General features: G+C 40.8%; 1 protein-coding gene across 1 annotated transcript in view; it reads right to left on the reverse strand.

Moving 5' to 3' along the window:
- Positions 1 to 16,650, reverse strand: part of Nhsl1 (NHS like 1) — a 232,096-nt gene that overhangs the window by 17,864 nt on the left and 197,582 nt on the right. The window contains 1 exon segment of the mRNA XM_051164464.1: positions 5,164 to 5,356. Within this exon segment, the coding sequence (XP_051020421.1) occupies positions 5,164 to 5,356 (193 nt within the window).

Below are 16,650 nucleotides of genomic sequence, written 5' to 3' on the forward strand. Positions count from 1 at the left end.
TGCACGAAAGCATTATGATAGCATAGGAAAATAAACATGACCCCTACGGGCAAGCAAACAGTGAGCTAAACGACTCCAACCAGCCTGGTTTGTTTCTAAGTTACACAAGGGAAGCTGCGAAATTGTTTGCTTTAGACGGCGGTGTTATCAAACATACACGAATATATTTTATATCTGTTACATGTATTTATTACATGTAGAAAATTACATGTTTGCATAGGTGCTGGGGCACACATGTGTTGGGCAGAACACAACTTTCTGGAGTTCGTTCTCTCCTTCCACTGATGTGAGTCCCAGGGAGCAAACTCAGGTCATCAGCCTTAGCAGTGGGTGCCCTTACCTGCTGAGCCATTTCAGCAGCCTCACCACCATCTTTTCTATAACATTTACCATTAAACAACTTCAGACTGACACTTCTTAGGACAACATCCCACCAGCATTGCCAGAATATCTAACAAGCGCTTCTCCTAAGGTAGAGGCTTAAAAGAGGTTTCCGTCTGTGAGACCCCAAGATCTAAATAAAAGATCTAAATGAAAAGTAAACTGAATCATAGACATAACCACCAATGCTCAGTGTCCCTGGAGATGATGGCGGAATTCTAGATTTCCATTGGTCTAAGTTTCCATAGAACCTCTTCTCCATCCCTCTTCTCCAAAGCAGCTCCACAGCATAGGGTGCAACATCCACCTAAGACCTCATCTGGAGGCTGACTATCAGAGCATGTGGATCTCACAGCACCATACAAGGTTAGTGTGGTAAATTCGATCAGCAAGGAGGAGGGGGGCAACAGAATGCAACGCTGATGAGCCATACCTAGCTCCTTCTGAATGATGTCAGGGATTCCTGTAATAGTCTTTCTCCTTTTGACTTTCTTCGGTCGTCTTACCAGAGTGTCTGTGTAAATTAGAGACCGCCGAAGGCTGGCCTGACGATCAAAATTCTCCCCTAACGTAGAATAGTAGAACAAGCAAAGCAATGTTATTGTCAAGCAAGCTGACACCATGCATGTCCTTCCAGAAGCTTGTAAAATGATAAAGTATTAATAATGAGGTTAGCCAGTCATATGATGATGGAGGCTGAAGGGCGCAAAAAGAAAAGCACATTATCACCAGAAGGCTGTTCCCAGTGTTAGCTGTGTGTCCTCCAGAGGAAGGCACCTCTGGCTCACTTCCAAAGGAGCTGCAAATGTGTTAATAACACACTGCAAAAATGATTCCTTGCCACTTGAGAATGAATTACCTGGCGTGTGACTGCTTCATAAAGTGGTTGGATCAAAAGACCAATTTTTGTATCAGTGTGTATTAATGGCAATATGTAGACTGAATTCGTCTAGTCATCCCCACAGAGACGAGTATGATGCTCATGTGTAACAACAAATTGAAGTCTGAGCTTATCAAACATCAGACAAGAAAGACTAACAATTTAGATGTGGTGTGGTACTCAACACGTGGGTCATGACCTCTTCGGGGTTAAACAACCCTTTCATAGGGGTTACATATCAGATATTTATACTATAACTAATAACAATAGCAAAATTATAGTTATGAAATAGCGATAAAATAATTTTATGGTTGGGGGTTACCACAACATGAGGAACTGTATTACAGGCTTGCAGCTTGAGGAAGATAGAGAATTACTGCATTATAGTAGGAGAGGCAATTGTAATGGAAACCAAAAAGCCTTATAAGGAGAAAGTGCTAACATCACACTGAGACCCCGCAGCACTGCTGCTGTCAAAGCTGAACTCTTCATCGTTTTCTAAGGTGCTAGGGCTTGAACCCAGGGTTTTACCCAGGCCACTGCTCTATCAATGAGCTGCATCCCCATTTCCTATTGGTGTCTTTTAAAGTTAATTCCATTTCAGACAATAGAACCCACAGCCACAGAGAGTTTTCCCAAAGTTCAAGCAGATTAGCACATTATGGGAAAGTAGAAAATAGTCAGGTCTCTGACAGCATCAGACTGGTCTGTTCTGAACTACTTGGCATCGGTGAGAGGGAGTTTTGTGGTATTGGCCTTTTGGCATAGTAGCTATCTTAAAAATGAGATTTTAATAAATACATATATTCACATAAATCACACCTTCTTTAGTAATATTGTCACATCTTCAAAATGGATACGTGGTAGACAATGCAACTTCGATTTCATAGGAATGAAATATGAACCTGGTCTCAATAAAAGAAGGTAATTTTTAAATACACACCATCCACTGAAGAGGATAAATAAATAAATCCTTGTAAACTTAAAAATCTTTGTAACTTTGCTCTGAACAGAGAAAGCAGAAGCAACCCAGAGCAGAGCCTGAAACATCAGTAGGCACCGTTCAGTGAGGCCACATGGATACAGCAGCTTAGGCAGTGCTGAAGAGCAGAAGTCCTTCTATGCTTTATTAGTTCTTTGCAGCAGAAGAAAAGATACTCCTTCTGTGGAGGTACTAAGAGCGGGCAAAATATTACTAGAAAGTTGTATCTAGTCTCCCAGTATTCCCCCCACCCCAACAGGGTAGGAAAGAAAAAAACACCCCCCAAGTACTAAGAAAATTATGAAGCAACCATATAATGATGAAAATCCATCTACAATATTCACTCTGTGACCTAAAAAGGTTATGTCACAATTCATTAAGTAGAGGGTATGACTCGTGTACCCTGGCATCCTCAACAACACTCCCCTAATGCCCAGCATATGTAGTTAGGAGGTAATTATCTGTTGCACTCAACTGTTCCCTTTCACTGATACACAGCACCAGCTCAGACAGCAGTGCAAAACAGTTTGCAAAATGCTTTCCAAGTGTGTTGACCTGTACACTTGTCACAGATGATCGGATATAGTCACATGTTCTTTTTATTTCAAACATTTCCCCTCCTCAGCCTTTAGAACATACCAAATCTCTACAAGACTGTAACTAAAGGGATTAAATCCACTTGCAGGCCAGTGGCTCACTGTGCTTCTGTTCTGCATTTCTAGGCCTGATAGGCTCCACTCTAGATCTGAAGCCATATATATATATATATTTTTTTTTTTCCCCAAAGCCTTACTAAAAGACCAAGTTAGAGAATCAATAATCATCCAAATTAATAAGCATGTGACCATTTCCTACAAGCAGTGGCATTTCTATCTAAAGTAATCTGTTATTTTAGAAATATATACTTTGAAAAGCAGGAGGCTGAAGAACCTGTGCCAATCCAACCACTCAGAGTGAAAACTTTAAATGGAGAGCTTCTCTGGACCAGACTAAAGAAGTGCATCCTTAAGAAATATGTGTGTCTGTGTGAACACACAGATCCAGAAAAACACATCAATATGTATATACCTGTTAAGTTGACATTGACATTTTGAAAAAAAATGCTAACAACTCAATTAAAAACAGATTGTGTTTTACAGGACTCAGGCTGTCCACTTTTTTATTAGCATTTATTCACCTTGTGTGGGTGGCATTTAAAAGTCTCCTTTTATGTCTGTGTATCGAAATCTACTTAAGCTGCCAAACAGGTAAGGATGAAAGCTCAGAGAAAGAACTCAGTGATCCATCTACGAAGATGTATTTCACCACAAACACTTCTTTGTGCCTGAAAACTCTATTTTCACTGTCCTCATTTCAAGGCAGAACTTCTTATTCCAATTCCTTTAAGGGTTGTCATATCTCATTGCATAATATGCATAAGTTATAATATTACTTTGGTGCTTTTAATCATATATAATTACATTTCTTCTCCATTTCACCCATCAAATGACTCGTTTTATTGTAGAAAATATAAACATACTGATGGCTAACAAAATAGGCAATACGTGCCACACTGTTCTGCACTATTCTTACTTATGAAAATAATACTTTAAAGATGTGAGCTAGGTGGAAGGAAGGTGTGCTCACAGAGATCGACAACGCTTTTCACAAAGAAGATGGATCAAAATGTCATACTGTTTCTTAAAGGGTTAAGTCTGCGAAAATGTGAAAAATGTACATGGAATGGAAAACAACTCATGTGCTGATTTATTAAGTTTCCTTGGAAATCCTAAACATTAATTTCTAAATATACTCTAAGATTTTGGTTTTTTTTTAAATAAATCATATCTAAATGTTATTAGCCTTTGCAAGTTTACTGGTACCACAGCAATACGCCTTCTAAAAGCAATAACCTCAGAAGATAGAAGGAGGCTCAGAAGATAGAAGGGTTTTCAACCTAATTGTTAATGAAAACTTTTTCTTTTTGGTCAGCCACATTTAAGGACATAGGGACCAGGCTTTGTGTGGATTTTGTGTGTGCAACTCTCATCACTTAGTCACTTATTTCTATGTAATATTTCATCATTGTACAGACGGTAGATTGTGTGTGTGTGTGTGTGTGTGTGTGTGTGTGTGTGTGTGTGTGTGTGTGTGTGTGTGTGTGTGTGTGTCCCTCCTGGGGAATAAACTCAGGACCTTGTTCGGCTACCATCAACTCTTTAACATTTTGCATTTTGTGCCCTTCCCACTGCAGAAGGGATAAAGATGGCAAATTTAGGTTCTTTTTTTAACAGCTCTTCCACACTTACGAGGCTCAGCTTGAAGCACTCTGTGTTTCGTTACATCAAAAAAGGTTGATGAATCAACCCAGCAATTAGTAGTCCCAGTATAGCCAATGTGCCAATTCTTAAAAGTTGTTTCCTCAGCAGAAATGAATCTTTGAGGAGTAAAAGTCAAATTGTAGAACGTAAGGCACACCTATATCATCCTACTAAGACTTTTAAAAAGATATGGTCTGGTTATTAACTTATTAGACGCCTTTATCTCAAGAATTTCCTTCTTTTTCTATTTGAACAAACAAAAGGTAAGAAAATGATCAGAAACATAATGAGATAAAATTTCACTTCTAGAAATATTTCCTACGGAAATATACAATTTTTGCTGCTAAAGGCCGTTTTTGCAGGATATTCCTACATAACCAAAATCTCAGTTAAGAGCAGAGCAATTAGAACACTTGTTGTCAGTCTCCTTCTCATAAAAACAACAGGCGTTTTACAAGCACACCCATACAGAGTTCTAGTGTTTTCATCATTAAACAAAGAGCAAGAGGCCAGACTACAGCTCTTTACTTTGATGTATAAAGAAAATGCTAACAGCACACAGAAAACAAAGTCACACTCTCTCAAGGACATCCTGAGCCTTTCTGCCCTGCAAAGCATACCAGTTATATTAATAGGGACCACGTCAGCCTGGACTGTTTGGGCTTGCTGTCTGGTCTTCTCTTCCGGGGTTGGCAGTGGCAGGGATTTGGTCCAGTTCGTCTGAGTATGAAGGTCGGAAAATTCACCTGACGTTGATGTTTTAGGTCTCCTGATGCCAATAAATCTTTCTTCTTCAGACGAAGAGAAAGAACACTGCAGAGAGAGAACGGTGTATAAATAATTAGCAGGAATAGTTATAAAAAAAGTTTATTTTAAAAAAATTACACTAATTTAAGGCAAGTCCAGGAAGGGTTCCCCTTTTAAGAGCAGAGCAATAATCTCCTTTTGCACATGTGATTCACCTTGTCCCTGGTCTAGAAAATGTCAGTACAACAGAACATTTTGCTGACCCGCAGAACCTGTACAACCTTTTGTTTTGTTTTGTTTTTCTCTTAGCTATGCCATGGTTAGAAAGCTTATGGACTTAAGCCTAACATTAGAAGCCCAGAGACCAGTTACCATTTGTATTAAAATTCAGTTTTGCTCAAAGTAGTTTCTAGCTTCAATCTTATTTTCTTTAGTCTCTGACTTCAGGAAACGCTTCAAAACCAGGGAGCTGTTGCTCACCTGTTTGTGCAACTCTAAAGTCATCTATGTGGATTAAAAAATATATATATATCGGAGTGAAATTGTTAAGTTAAAAAAGGCCGATTAAAGCTGTGCTCTGAGCTTTATCAGAATTTCATAATAACATTTCAGCTGTGTCCTCTTTGATACAGCTCAGCATCCTCATTGGAGAGCCTTTCTTCAATGCCCCTTCCCTGCAGCACCCGAAGACATGCAAAGCAAAAAAAAAAAAAAAAAAAAAAAAAAAAAGAAAGAAAGAAAAAAAAAGAAAAAGCTGTGTTGGCAAGCATGTTATGCAAGACTTCACCAGAACTCCTGGGCAGACCGTTCTGTAATACGGATGACCCAAGAACTCAAAATAAATGCACCATGCTTAAGAACAAGAGCGAAAGCAAAAACAACAACAAAAGGGGCAAAACTGGCTTTTGTGAGGAAATAGCCATTTGAGACATACAATAAATATAAAAGGACTAATCAAGCTTATAGAATTGAAGCTGAAGTACCGCTATATAAATAAGGTGTTTAAGAAGAACTCTACTTAAGAATAAAGGGTCATGGAACTTCCTAAAGTAGACAGCGGTGTAAGCAACTCCTGGGACAACTCAACCTCTCTCATACAAGCCCCACAAAGCAAGGGCAACTGCTACTCAGCTTTGTTTCATTTTATTTGATAAACAGACTCATACTGCCAGGCCCCCTCTCATAACTTGTTTGCATTTGTGAAGGTTTACCTAGCTTTAAATGGTGTGTTTAGATGCCTTCTAGAATGTAAGGGCACACAGAAGAAACAGAAATACAAAAAGGCATCACTCCACCATCTCAGACACAAGCCTGCTGCCCCATTTCTGCTCCTCCCCTTGAGGTATCTAGGCTCCTTGCTCTGAACTGGAGGGAGGGAGACTTAGCCAGAGCAGGTGAGTGCATGTAGGAGCTTGATGAGTGTATGATGAGTAAGGGACAGCTTCAGAGAACTGGTTCACTTATTGGTGGGTGGGAAGGGTATTTATACCCTTGGGGGACGGCGGCCAGGGTCTCTGGGGCAGGTTTGTGTGGCCAGGGAGAGGTATTGGAAAATACTTCATCTGCATACTCAGGAACTGGGGGATGGCGGGGGTGAGGGGGGGACGGGGACGACACGACCTTGTAAGGTCAAACAAGGTGTGAAGTCTGATAACCAGCAAGGTAATAAATTCCTTACTAGGGTTGATGGCGCCATGTTGGCAAGCCGGAGGGAGCCAACTCCTGCAATCCTCATCTGAGGTATCTGGGGTTGAAGCTCTCTTTGGCCCTTTCTCCATAATCCTGGGCCATTATGGTCCCACATAAGAGCACTGCCACCAGTTTAGTGCTATGAAAATGAACTTCCTCCAGAATACCCATCCCTTCTACTACTTGAGTGACACAAATCTGAAAGACAGCATAGGCACAAGGCTCAACACTCCAAAATCCTAGCCTCCTCTGAAACTCTGAAGTTCTCCTTTGCTAGGATGAGGGCTGCACTGCCTACCTTCTGCACCTCATAAGTACTGTAAGTCTTAATAAATGTGCATGGTCTTGAATGTTAAATACAGTGACAGTTGGCAGACGCAGAAATATGACTTTAGAAGAGCAAGGCCCATGGATTGACAATTAACCAATTTTTATTTGATTGCAAGAACAACAATGATGAAACAATGTAGATACAAGTGGTGGGATAACAATTTAGCTATGATCTGAATGAATTAATAAAATTAAAAAAAATAAAAACAATGTAGAGATAAAAATACAAATCACATCATTAAAATTCTCAATATCTACTTTTACTGTTGCTAACTTATAAAACATAAAAAAATATCATCATCAAGTTTCTGTTCCATCTCGGGAAAATGTAAGTTAATATTTCTAACTAGATAAATACACTCAATGCGTTGAGCATGTGTCGCTGAAAACTTATCATGGCAACCAACTTGAACATAGTTCTGATGATGAAATCTCACACAGATTCCTACAAAAATTTCCTTATAAGATTCCTAGGGAGATAAGTCAGTGGGTAAAGGCACTTGCCACTAACTCTGACAACCTGAGTTCAATCCCAGAAACCATATGATAAGGCAACCCCAATCTTGCAAGTTGTCCTCTGCCCTCCACATTCACACGGTGGCATGTGCTTGCTCACACATGTACAAAATAAAATATTAAGATTATCAAATGGATTTTTTAGGCATCAGGAGCTAATCCCACTGATGCAAATCCACTAGTTCTAGTCTTTTTGCAGTTTTGACACCTCATTAAGTCTGATTAATAACATATTTCTCCAACGGCAAGGTGCAGAGAGAGACACACACATACACACACACACACACACACACACACACACACACACACACACACACACATTAAAACTGATTTTATTTGAGAATGTCATGGCAATTTGTATAAAAGTCACATGTAGTAGAATTCTGCTTCAGTCTGCCTACCTGTGATGTCATTGCTTACCTGCCACAGGGACATAGCCCTGCCCAGGGCTATGTAAAAGGACAAACCCTCCTCATGGCTCTCTCTCTACTCTCTTACTCCCCCTCACTCTTCCCCTCTCTCCCTCTCTATTTCTTATTCATCCTCTGTCTCTGCCTGTCTGTTTGCCTCCCGCCCCCCACTCTCTGGGGGACCCCTCCCCCCTTTCCTTCTCCCCCTCCATGCTCATTTAATAAACTCTTCTATAACATAATATCTGTTGCCTGGTACCATATTATCTTATTACCTTATTGTTCTTCTCTTTATATTAAACATAAAAACATATTTGATATTGAATCTCAATCGAGTTAGAAGCTTACTCCAGCAGAACAAGTAGCTTGAAACACAGCAAAAATCTGGAAGGTAGTAAGAGGCAATTCCTGGCCAAAAAGCTGTGAACGGAGAGAAAGTGAAGGTGTGGGCTAATGGAAAACAGATGAGCTCCTTTACCACAGGACATCACCAAGGACTGGGGACAAGCACTTCTTCTTTGTATCCTGAAGAGGCTCTGCAGGCCAACTAACCTACTTTTCTCTCACTTGGTTGATGATGTCAGAGTCAACAGCTTTCACTGTGAGGCAGAACTTCCCTGCAGTTTTGGTTGCCATGGGAGGATCCGCAGAACTGGCTACAGTGTGACAACTCACTCACAAAGCAAATCCATTTTACCAACGCTCTCAAAGACCTCTCTTCTCTGGTGAGCAAATTTCCCAGGCAAATGGAACACAAAATCAATATGCAAATGTGGCTGTTTCACAGTACCACCATCTACTGAGGAAAAAGGCCATGGGTGGATGACTTTCAGAAAGATCCAACTCCCAGGCCCAATCTGTGTATAAACACAAGAACCAGGAACACCCTGCTGAGTCTCAGTGACAAGTCTTTCTATGGACTCTATTAAGAAAGATGTGGTTTGGATGATGCCCACCCCATGTGTCAGAGGCCTGCTTCCTAGCTTCATGCTGGCAAACAGTGTTTGATTGTTGGGAGGTGGTTCATAGTGAGGAAGCCCTCAAAAGGGAGAATGGAACTCTGGCTCCTTCCTTTTCTGAAATGTTTGCCTCCTGGCCACACAGGTGAACAGTTTTGCTTGATTTTTCATCCCTGCTATGAAATGCTGCCTCTCTGCAGGCCCCACAGACAAGGACACCAACCAACTGTGAGCTGCGCCCTCCAGTTTTTGAGATTGTAACTTTTTTCTCTTTACAATACGTTATTTAGTATTTATTATGCCATCTGGAAGAAGACTAACAAAATCTTGCTACACACAGGTTACTACTTCTTTGTTCATCCCATTCTTCATCACCCATCTCCAGTTCTCCCTTTCCAGCAATATATTCTCTTCCCACACGGTAAGTCACAAACCAGCACTCCTCTCCCCAAACCCTCCAGAGTTCTTACTATGAACGTCAGACAATCCAAAGATAGAAAGACACCAAAAGGCAGCAGAATAAAAGTAAAGAAATGGGGGAGGGGGACAGTTAGTAACATTACCCTTTTCAAAAGTAACATGATACAATGGAGAAAGAAAAGGAAAAAAAAGGGGGGGGGGGGCATCTGAGAAGCACTTGACCCAACCCCTCCCTGATCCTCTCTAGTTATGTGATTTACATGGAATTATTCCGTCTCTGAGCCCTGGCTTCGAAATCATTAAAACAACAGTAACGAGTATTAAAATGCCTACTTCACGGTATTCTTATGTAAAATGGGAGACTATGTGGAAACAAACTCTGAAGACGGTCTAAAGTGTGTTGCTAGGATTATAAAGTTAGAAACTGCATGACTCCTGGTAGAGCTGTACATACGGATGGCCTGTGAAGCCAGGATAATCAGACTTTTTTTTTTTTCCTTAAGCTGCCAAAAGCACACAAATCCATGGCTTCAGGCAGAAAATTCCATGTGGGTAGAATCAGAGACAGGATGATTGGGAGGGTGGCCAAATTTTCATAAAACAGACATTGTCTATTGTGCCATTTTCTTTGATGCCTGGCTTGGAAAGTTTAATAAAAGTAATCATCATTATCCAGGCACACAATGTGTTGTTCGGGCACTGTACACAGGGCTTTATAGACATTCATATACTTAACCTTTTAACAGTCTCGGAGGTGGGTACAGCCCAGCGATAACGTCTATCTCAAAACTACAATACTTTTTAAAGCAAGCGCAATGCTATTAATAATTACACAGGAGAGCAGCTGTGGACCAGGGTTGTCCCCTGTAAACCACATGTGGTTTCATCTCTTTACAGTTAAAGAAACCAATGCTCATGTAAGGAAGCAAAGGAACCAGCTTGAACAGGTGGGGAGCTGCCTGGACCCTGGGCTCTCTGCGTCATGTTCAAATGAGCAAACGAGCCACAAGTTCACACTTAACAGCAGCGAGGGAGGCTCCTGCTTTTCTTCAAAGTCTTCCTTTGATTTAAGTATTTCCTTTAACGAAGCCTAAAACACGCCTGGGGTGCAGTTCAAAAACTAACAGGAAATCGAAAAGACAACTTCATTTTCTGTTGCTAGCACCAAGGCCAACCGTTTGTTGCCAAAATTCCAATCTAACTCATCACTCTGGGGATGAATTCTATAAGAGAGGTTGAGTAAGTGGCACCTGGTGCCCTTGCTCTGAGACAATGGGGCCTCTGTGCATGTTTCCCAGAATCAATGAACACACCACCAATGGCAGCCTCTCACAGTGGCACCTGGAGAGCCCCCCTGTCTGCTTGCAGGAAGCGTTTTGGCATCTGTAACGGATCACCCTTCAAACCCAACATGCACTGAACACTGAAGGGGGGGGAAGGGAGTCAACATAAGAACAAAGAGCAATGACTTGTTCTGTGATTTCAGTTGAGACACGAAGGCATTTTCTGGAATTTTTAAATCCCCTCTGCCGACAGCACTTTTGCTCATGGCATGTTTGTTTGCTATGCAGATATGTGCACCACAGACAATTGGAAATAATTTAATCATTTCTCTTGCCACGCTACATTACCACTTTTAATATCAAAGACATGTGGCTCTTATTAGCAAATTACCTTTCTTTATCCCTCAAACAGATTGTAGAGCCTTATACTTGGTAAGAGTTCTTCCACAATGATAATTAGAATAATTATTCTAGGACAATTATCCAGAGTAAATAACGAGAATACATGCCCCTCAGGTTCTTTTTCTAGTGGATTAGTCCTCACCCTCCCCTCTATCAACAACTTTCATTTTAGGACAAAGCTCTTACCCACAAGCACTTCTGGAAATTTAATATTTGCTAGATGCAAATCAGATGCTTTTCATTAGACCTTGTGCAGTCTAAGCATTTGTTAACTTGTGAACTTCCTAGATTGTTCACCCTTCCTGCACAATGCTGCCCCAAACCTCCCTAAGAAATAGAAAAGGGGTTTCCCAGTAGAATTTGCCCTTGAGAGTAGCTTCTTTGCAAGCCCTAAAGCTGTCAGCATGGCTTTGAGAATAAAGCCCTGCGTTTTTTGTTGTTGTTGTTGTTGTTTGTTTGTTTGTTTGTTTTAAACATAGAAGTACCACAGGCTGCTGGTGTGGAGAGCCGCCTATGTTTACTGGATCCCATCTGAAGTGAAGCATAGGCTCAGTGATCTACAAAATCCAGTGAAGACTTTGGTCCATTTCTAAACTACATTCTGGTTTTGGTATCTGGTTTTGCTGGTCCACGCACTCAAGGCCCACACTGAAAGATTTCTGTTTGCAAATCTGCACAGGCAGCTTCCCTTCCCCATTGCTCTTAGGTTTTTCCAGGCACCATAGCTACTAATGTTTGGACCCAGCCCCCATCCATGGTCCTCTTCCAATAGCCCCAAGACAGAACAGAGCAAATCTACTTCTTTATCGAGTTGACTTAGTAAATTAACTTTGGAAGAAATGACAGTATCTGTGCACTGAGTCCTCTGGTCTGAGAACGTTTCTTTATGTTTATATCTCTGTTCTTTCACACCACTCTAAAGCTTCCTCGCACAGACTATGCATATTCTTTACTGAATTTACTAAATGCAGTGCCTTACTGAATTTGGTTCCTTTGTCTGCTATAGTAATTTTAAATTTTCATCTCTTTCCTGACCATAAATACGAAAGCTACTGATTTCTTCATATTAACTTGATGCCTTCCAAAATCAGTAAAGTGTACTATTAATAACTATTTAAAATTTATATTTTTCTGAATTTAGCAAGTACACGTATTTAAAATGTGCCAAGAGTAATAACATAACCTTAAACTTTTCAAATTTTGTGCTTCTAATATGGGATACAAATTTTATTTTACTTGTTTGTTTTTAGCACTGGACATTGCACTCTTGATCTCACAGAAGTACCAAGCAAGCACTGGATCACTGAGGGACAAAGACTGCTGGAGATACATTTTTTCTTTTTTTAAAATGTTTTATTAATTTATTCATATTACATCTCAGTTGTTATCCCATCCCTTGTGTCCTCCCATTCCTCCCTCCCTCCCATTTCCTCTTACTCCCCTCCCCTATGACTGTGACTGAGGGGGACTCCTCCCCCTGTATATGCTCATAGGGTATCATGCCAGATGGTGCTTCCCATTCAATGTTAAGCAGTAACAATGGCAGTTACTATCCTTCTCTTATGTCCCATTCTAATGGGACACATACACCACAGCATGAATGTGGAGGCCATTCATTGAGGAAATGAATGTTGAGGAAAACATTCAGGATTGGGTTCTCTCCTTATATCTTGGGTTCAAGGCCTGGAACTCAGGTCATCAGATTTACAGAGTAAGCCTTTTACCCTCTGAGCCTAGCCCCCATCCCGTTGTTGTTGTTGTTTTAATCAGGAATGGCTATTAAACTGTATTAAATATTGTGCCAATATCTACTATTTTAATTACATGATATTCAATGCCAGATTAGTATGTTCAATATTAGTAGTCAATTGCCACCCTTTACCTAAGTGCATACATTGCCATTAAAATAAACTACAGTTGGGGGATGGAGAGATGGCTCAGAGGTTAAGAGCACTGTTGGTTCTTCCAAAGGTCCCGAGTTCAATTCCCAGCAACCATATGGTGGCTCAGAGCCATCTATAATGAGATCTGGTGCCCTCTTCTGGACTGCAGGCACACATGGGGGCAGAGTGCTGTATAAATAATAAATAAAATAAAATAAAATAAAATAATCTTAAAAAAAAAAAAGAATGGTTAAGATGATATATTTAAAAAAAAAAAAAAAACTACAGTTGACTGCAGAGTACTTGTCTTTTAATGAGCTGCTGGACATGTTTCCTAATGAGTTATCATTGGTAAAGCCGATCTTCATCAGCTGCAATAGCCAGTTAATCTGCTTCTTACAGTCTCTGGCAGGTGTCGGCTTAATGTTAAACTAATTCATTAAAAAGAACTGAACTTGGAGCTGGAGAGATGGCTCAGCCATTAAGTGCCCTTACTGACCCTGCAGAAGACCTGGGTTTAGTTCCCAAAACCCACATGGCAGCCCACATTTGGCTGAAAGTCCAGTTCTAGAGAATCCAACACCCTCCTCTGATCTCTCTAAACACACACACACACACACACACACACACACACACACACAATGCACATACACATGTGCAGGCAAAACACTCTCAAACATGGAATAAAAATAAATAAATGTTTAGAAAAGGAATTGAGATTTTCCTTATGCTCTTGAACAGTTTCAAGCACTGGACTTGGCCCTGTCCCTTTTCCATGAGACAGGCCTATAAAACAGTCCCTCTCTTCTGGGGTCACATTTGATATATTACATACATTATAAAATCAGTTTCAAAATTACCTATATCTCTTCTGTCTAAGAAAAGATGACTACTTAAATTATATTTGTAATCACTTTCCCTACTTTAGAAAATACTTAATTGTTGTGCTGGGAATTCAGCTGGGAGGCAGATAGCTTGCTTAGCATGTTAAGGCCCTAGGTTCTAGTTCCACCACTGCTTTAAAAGAAAGAAGGAAGGGGAGGAGGAGGAGGAGGGGGAGGAGGAGGGGGAGGAGGAGGAGGAGGAGGAGGAGGAGAAAGCTGAGTGACTTCCTACTACCTATGCAACAAGTCAAACCCTTTGCCATTCATATTCTCTCTCTCGCCCCCCTTCCCCGTTCTCTCCCCACTACTCCTACTCCCACTATGGGTGGCTGATATTTCTCGTAGTGAGAGGCAAAATAATCAAATGTGCCTTGTGTCTATGGCTGAAACATCTGGTGGAGTGGTGGTGGGCTCACAGAGGAGGAGAAAGCCATGCTGATTGGTGTTCTTTTTGTTGTCTTTTAAAGAGGGCTCTAAGAATGACATAATTGAATCTGGAAAGATCTAGGGTAAGGGAAGATGTGCAGTAAGCAGATAAATGTTTAAGTTCAGGCAAAAATTGCCTAAGAGCTGGGAAAGGAAGCTGCACCTATAATTTCAGTGTTCAACGACTAAAGTGGTAGGATTGCCATGGACTCAAGGACAGTTTGAGAGACATTATGAGATCCAGGTCAATCTGGGCTATAATGTGAGACCCTGTCTAAAAAAGAAATAGAAATTTATGGGGCTGGAGAGATGGCTCAATGGTTAAGAGCACTGATGGCTCTTCCAAAGGATCTGGGTTCAATTCCCAGTACCCACAAGGCAGCTCATAACTGACTATAACTCCAAGATTTGACACCTTCACACAGACATCCATGAAGGCAAAACACTAATGCACTTAAAAATAAAATTAATAAATTGTTTTACAAACTTTTTTAAAAATACAAATTTAGAAAACGTCCATACATGGGATTTATGGGGGGGGGGGGTTCATTGAGATTACTCAAGGCATGAATCTGTTACAGAGAAGAAACATGATTTGAGCCTAATATGTTGATTTAGACATATGGAAGAAAAAAAAAAAGCATCTATGACTAGGGGTTCATGTAAATAACAGAACCAGGAAAGGAATGTGGTGCTATGCAAGCTAAGTAAAGACTCTAAGAAGACTCAGAAATAATGTCAAATGCTGCTGAAAAAAAGAGATGAATTCTGAGAACTAATGGTTTGGTACCATGGAAGTGACCACTAGACACATGGGTAGTTTCAGTAGTGAGCTGATCATGGGGGTTAGGAGGGCTTCAAAGGAAAATAAGAATAGAGGCAGTGGAAACAGTAAGTCTAGACAGTTCTTTGGAGAAATAAAGGGGAACGAAAAATCTGGTGGAATTGGAGGGAGATAAAAGGTCAAAGAAAGATTCCTTCAAGATGAAAGAAAACTCAATGTGTTCATATAATAATGGTTATGGTGCAAGCAAGAAAGAAGCCATTAAGCCAAAGAGGAAAGGATAAATTGCATATCTGATGTTCCCTAGAGATTGGACTTATTTGCTCCACTGGGAAGATGTTGAGTGCCTACTGTATACCAGGGCCTAAACTGCGTACTTGGGATATAATGAGAAAGAAAAGGATTAGGAACTGTTTACCCATTGTAGTGGCAGGAAAGGGTGAGTATAGCCAGGAGTGGGTGCAAGCAATGAAGTCACATAGTTTGTAAAAAGAAAAAAAAAAAAGAAAAGAAAAAAAAAAAAAGCCTTCCGGTTGCTTTGTTTTTCTAGAGGCTGTACCAGACACGGGGGATGCAGGATTTGGAGACATGAGAAGATGCAACATACAACTTGAGAGAGCAGCAAAGTGAGCAAGCAGATAAGTAACCATGCCAGGGTTGGGTTAAGGTCACCCATGAGCACTGTGACTTACATGCCCTGGTGTTTTTCTCTAGCCCTGTTGAGCCAATTAGGCTGCAATGCAAAACAGGAAGAAACCTGGGTCAAACTGGGGGTGAGGTTTTTGCTGATAAAGTGACAGAAGGGACAGTTGAAGGAATGCACGAAGATGGATATGATGCTGAGTCAGAAACTGGAGAAAGAGGAGTACAGACACAGAAGGAATGAGCTATATTCTCTTGTAATAATGAGAAACAAAATGATGAGAATAATTTTGTTTGTTTGTTTTGAGACAGGGTTTCTCTGTGTAGCCTTGACTGTCCTGGACTCGCTTTGTAGACCAGGCTGGCCTCGAACTCACAGCAATCCACCTGCCTCTGCCTCCTGAGTGCTGGGATTAAAGGCGTGCGTGCGTCACTACCGCCCGGCCTGAGAATAATTTTTGTAATGAGCATCTAGAAGGATCAAGATGAAAAATACAGATACATCCTCAACAGTTTTCTTTAACTTCAGCAAATCCTATACGTCACACTTTAGAAATAAACCTAGAGCCTCTCACTGCCACCCCTGTCCCTGTCCCCATGTGCACTGTTTTCCCTGGCTTACTGCAGTAGCCTACTGTCCAGTCTCTTGGCATCAGTCATCAATTTCCTACAAACACATCATCATAAGCTACATTAGTTAGGAATGCACACCACATTGCTTTCCTGCTCTAG

The sequence above is a fragment of the Acomys russatus genome, chromosome 21 (genome assembly GCF_903995435.1).
Source record: "Acomys russatus chromosome 21, mAcoRus1.1, whole genome shotgun sequence".
Lineage (NCBI taxonomy): Eukaryota > Metazoa > Chordata > Mammalia > Rodentia > Muridae > Acomys > Acomys russatus.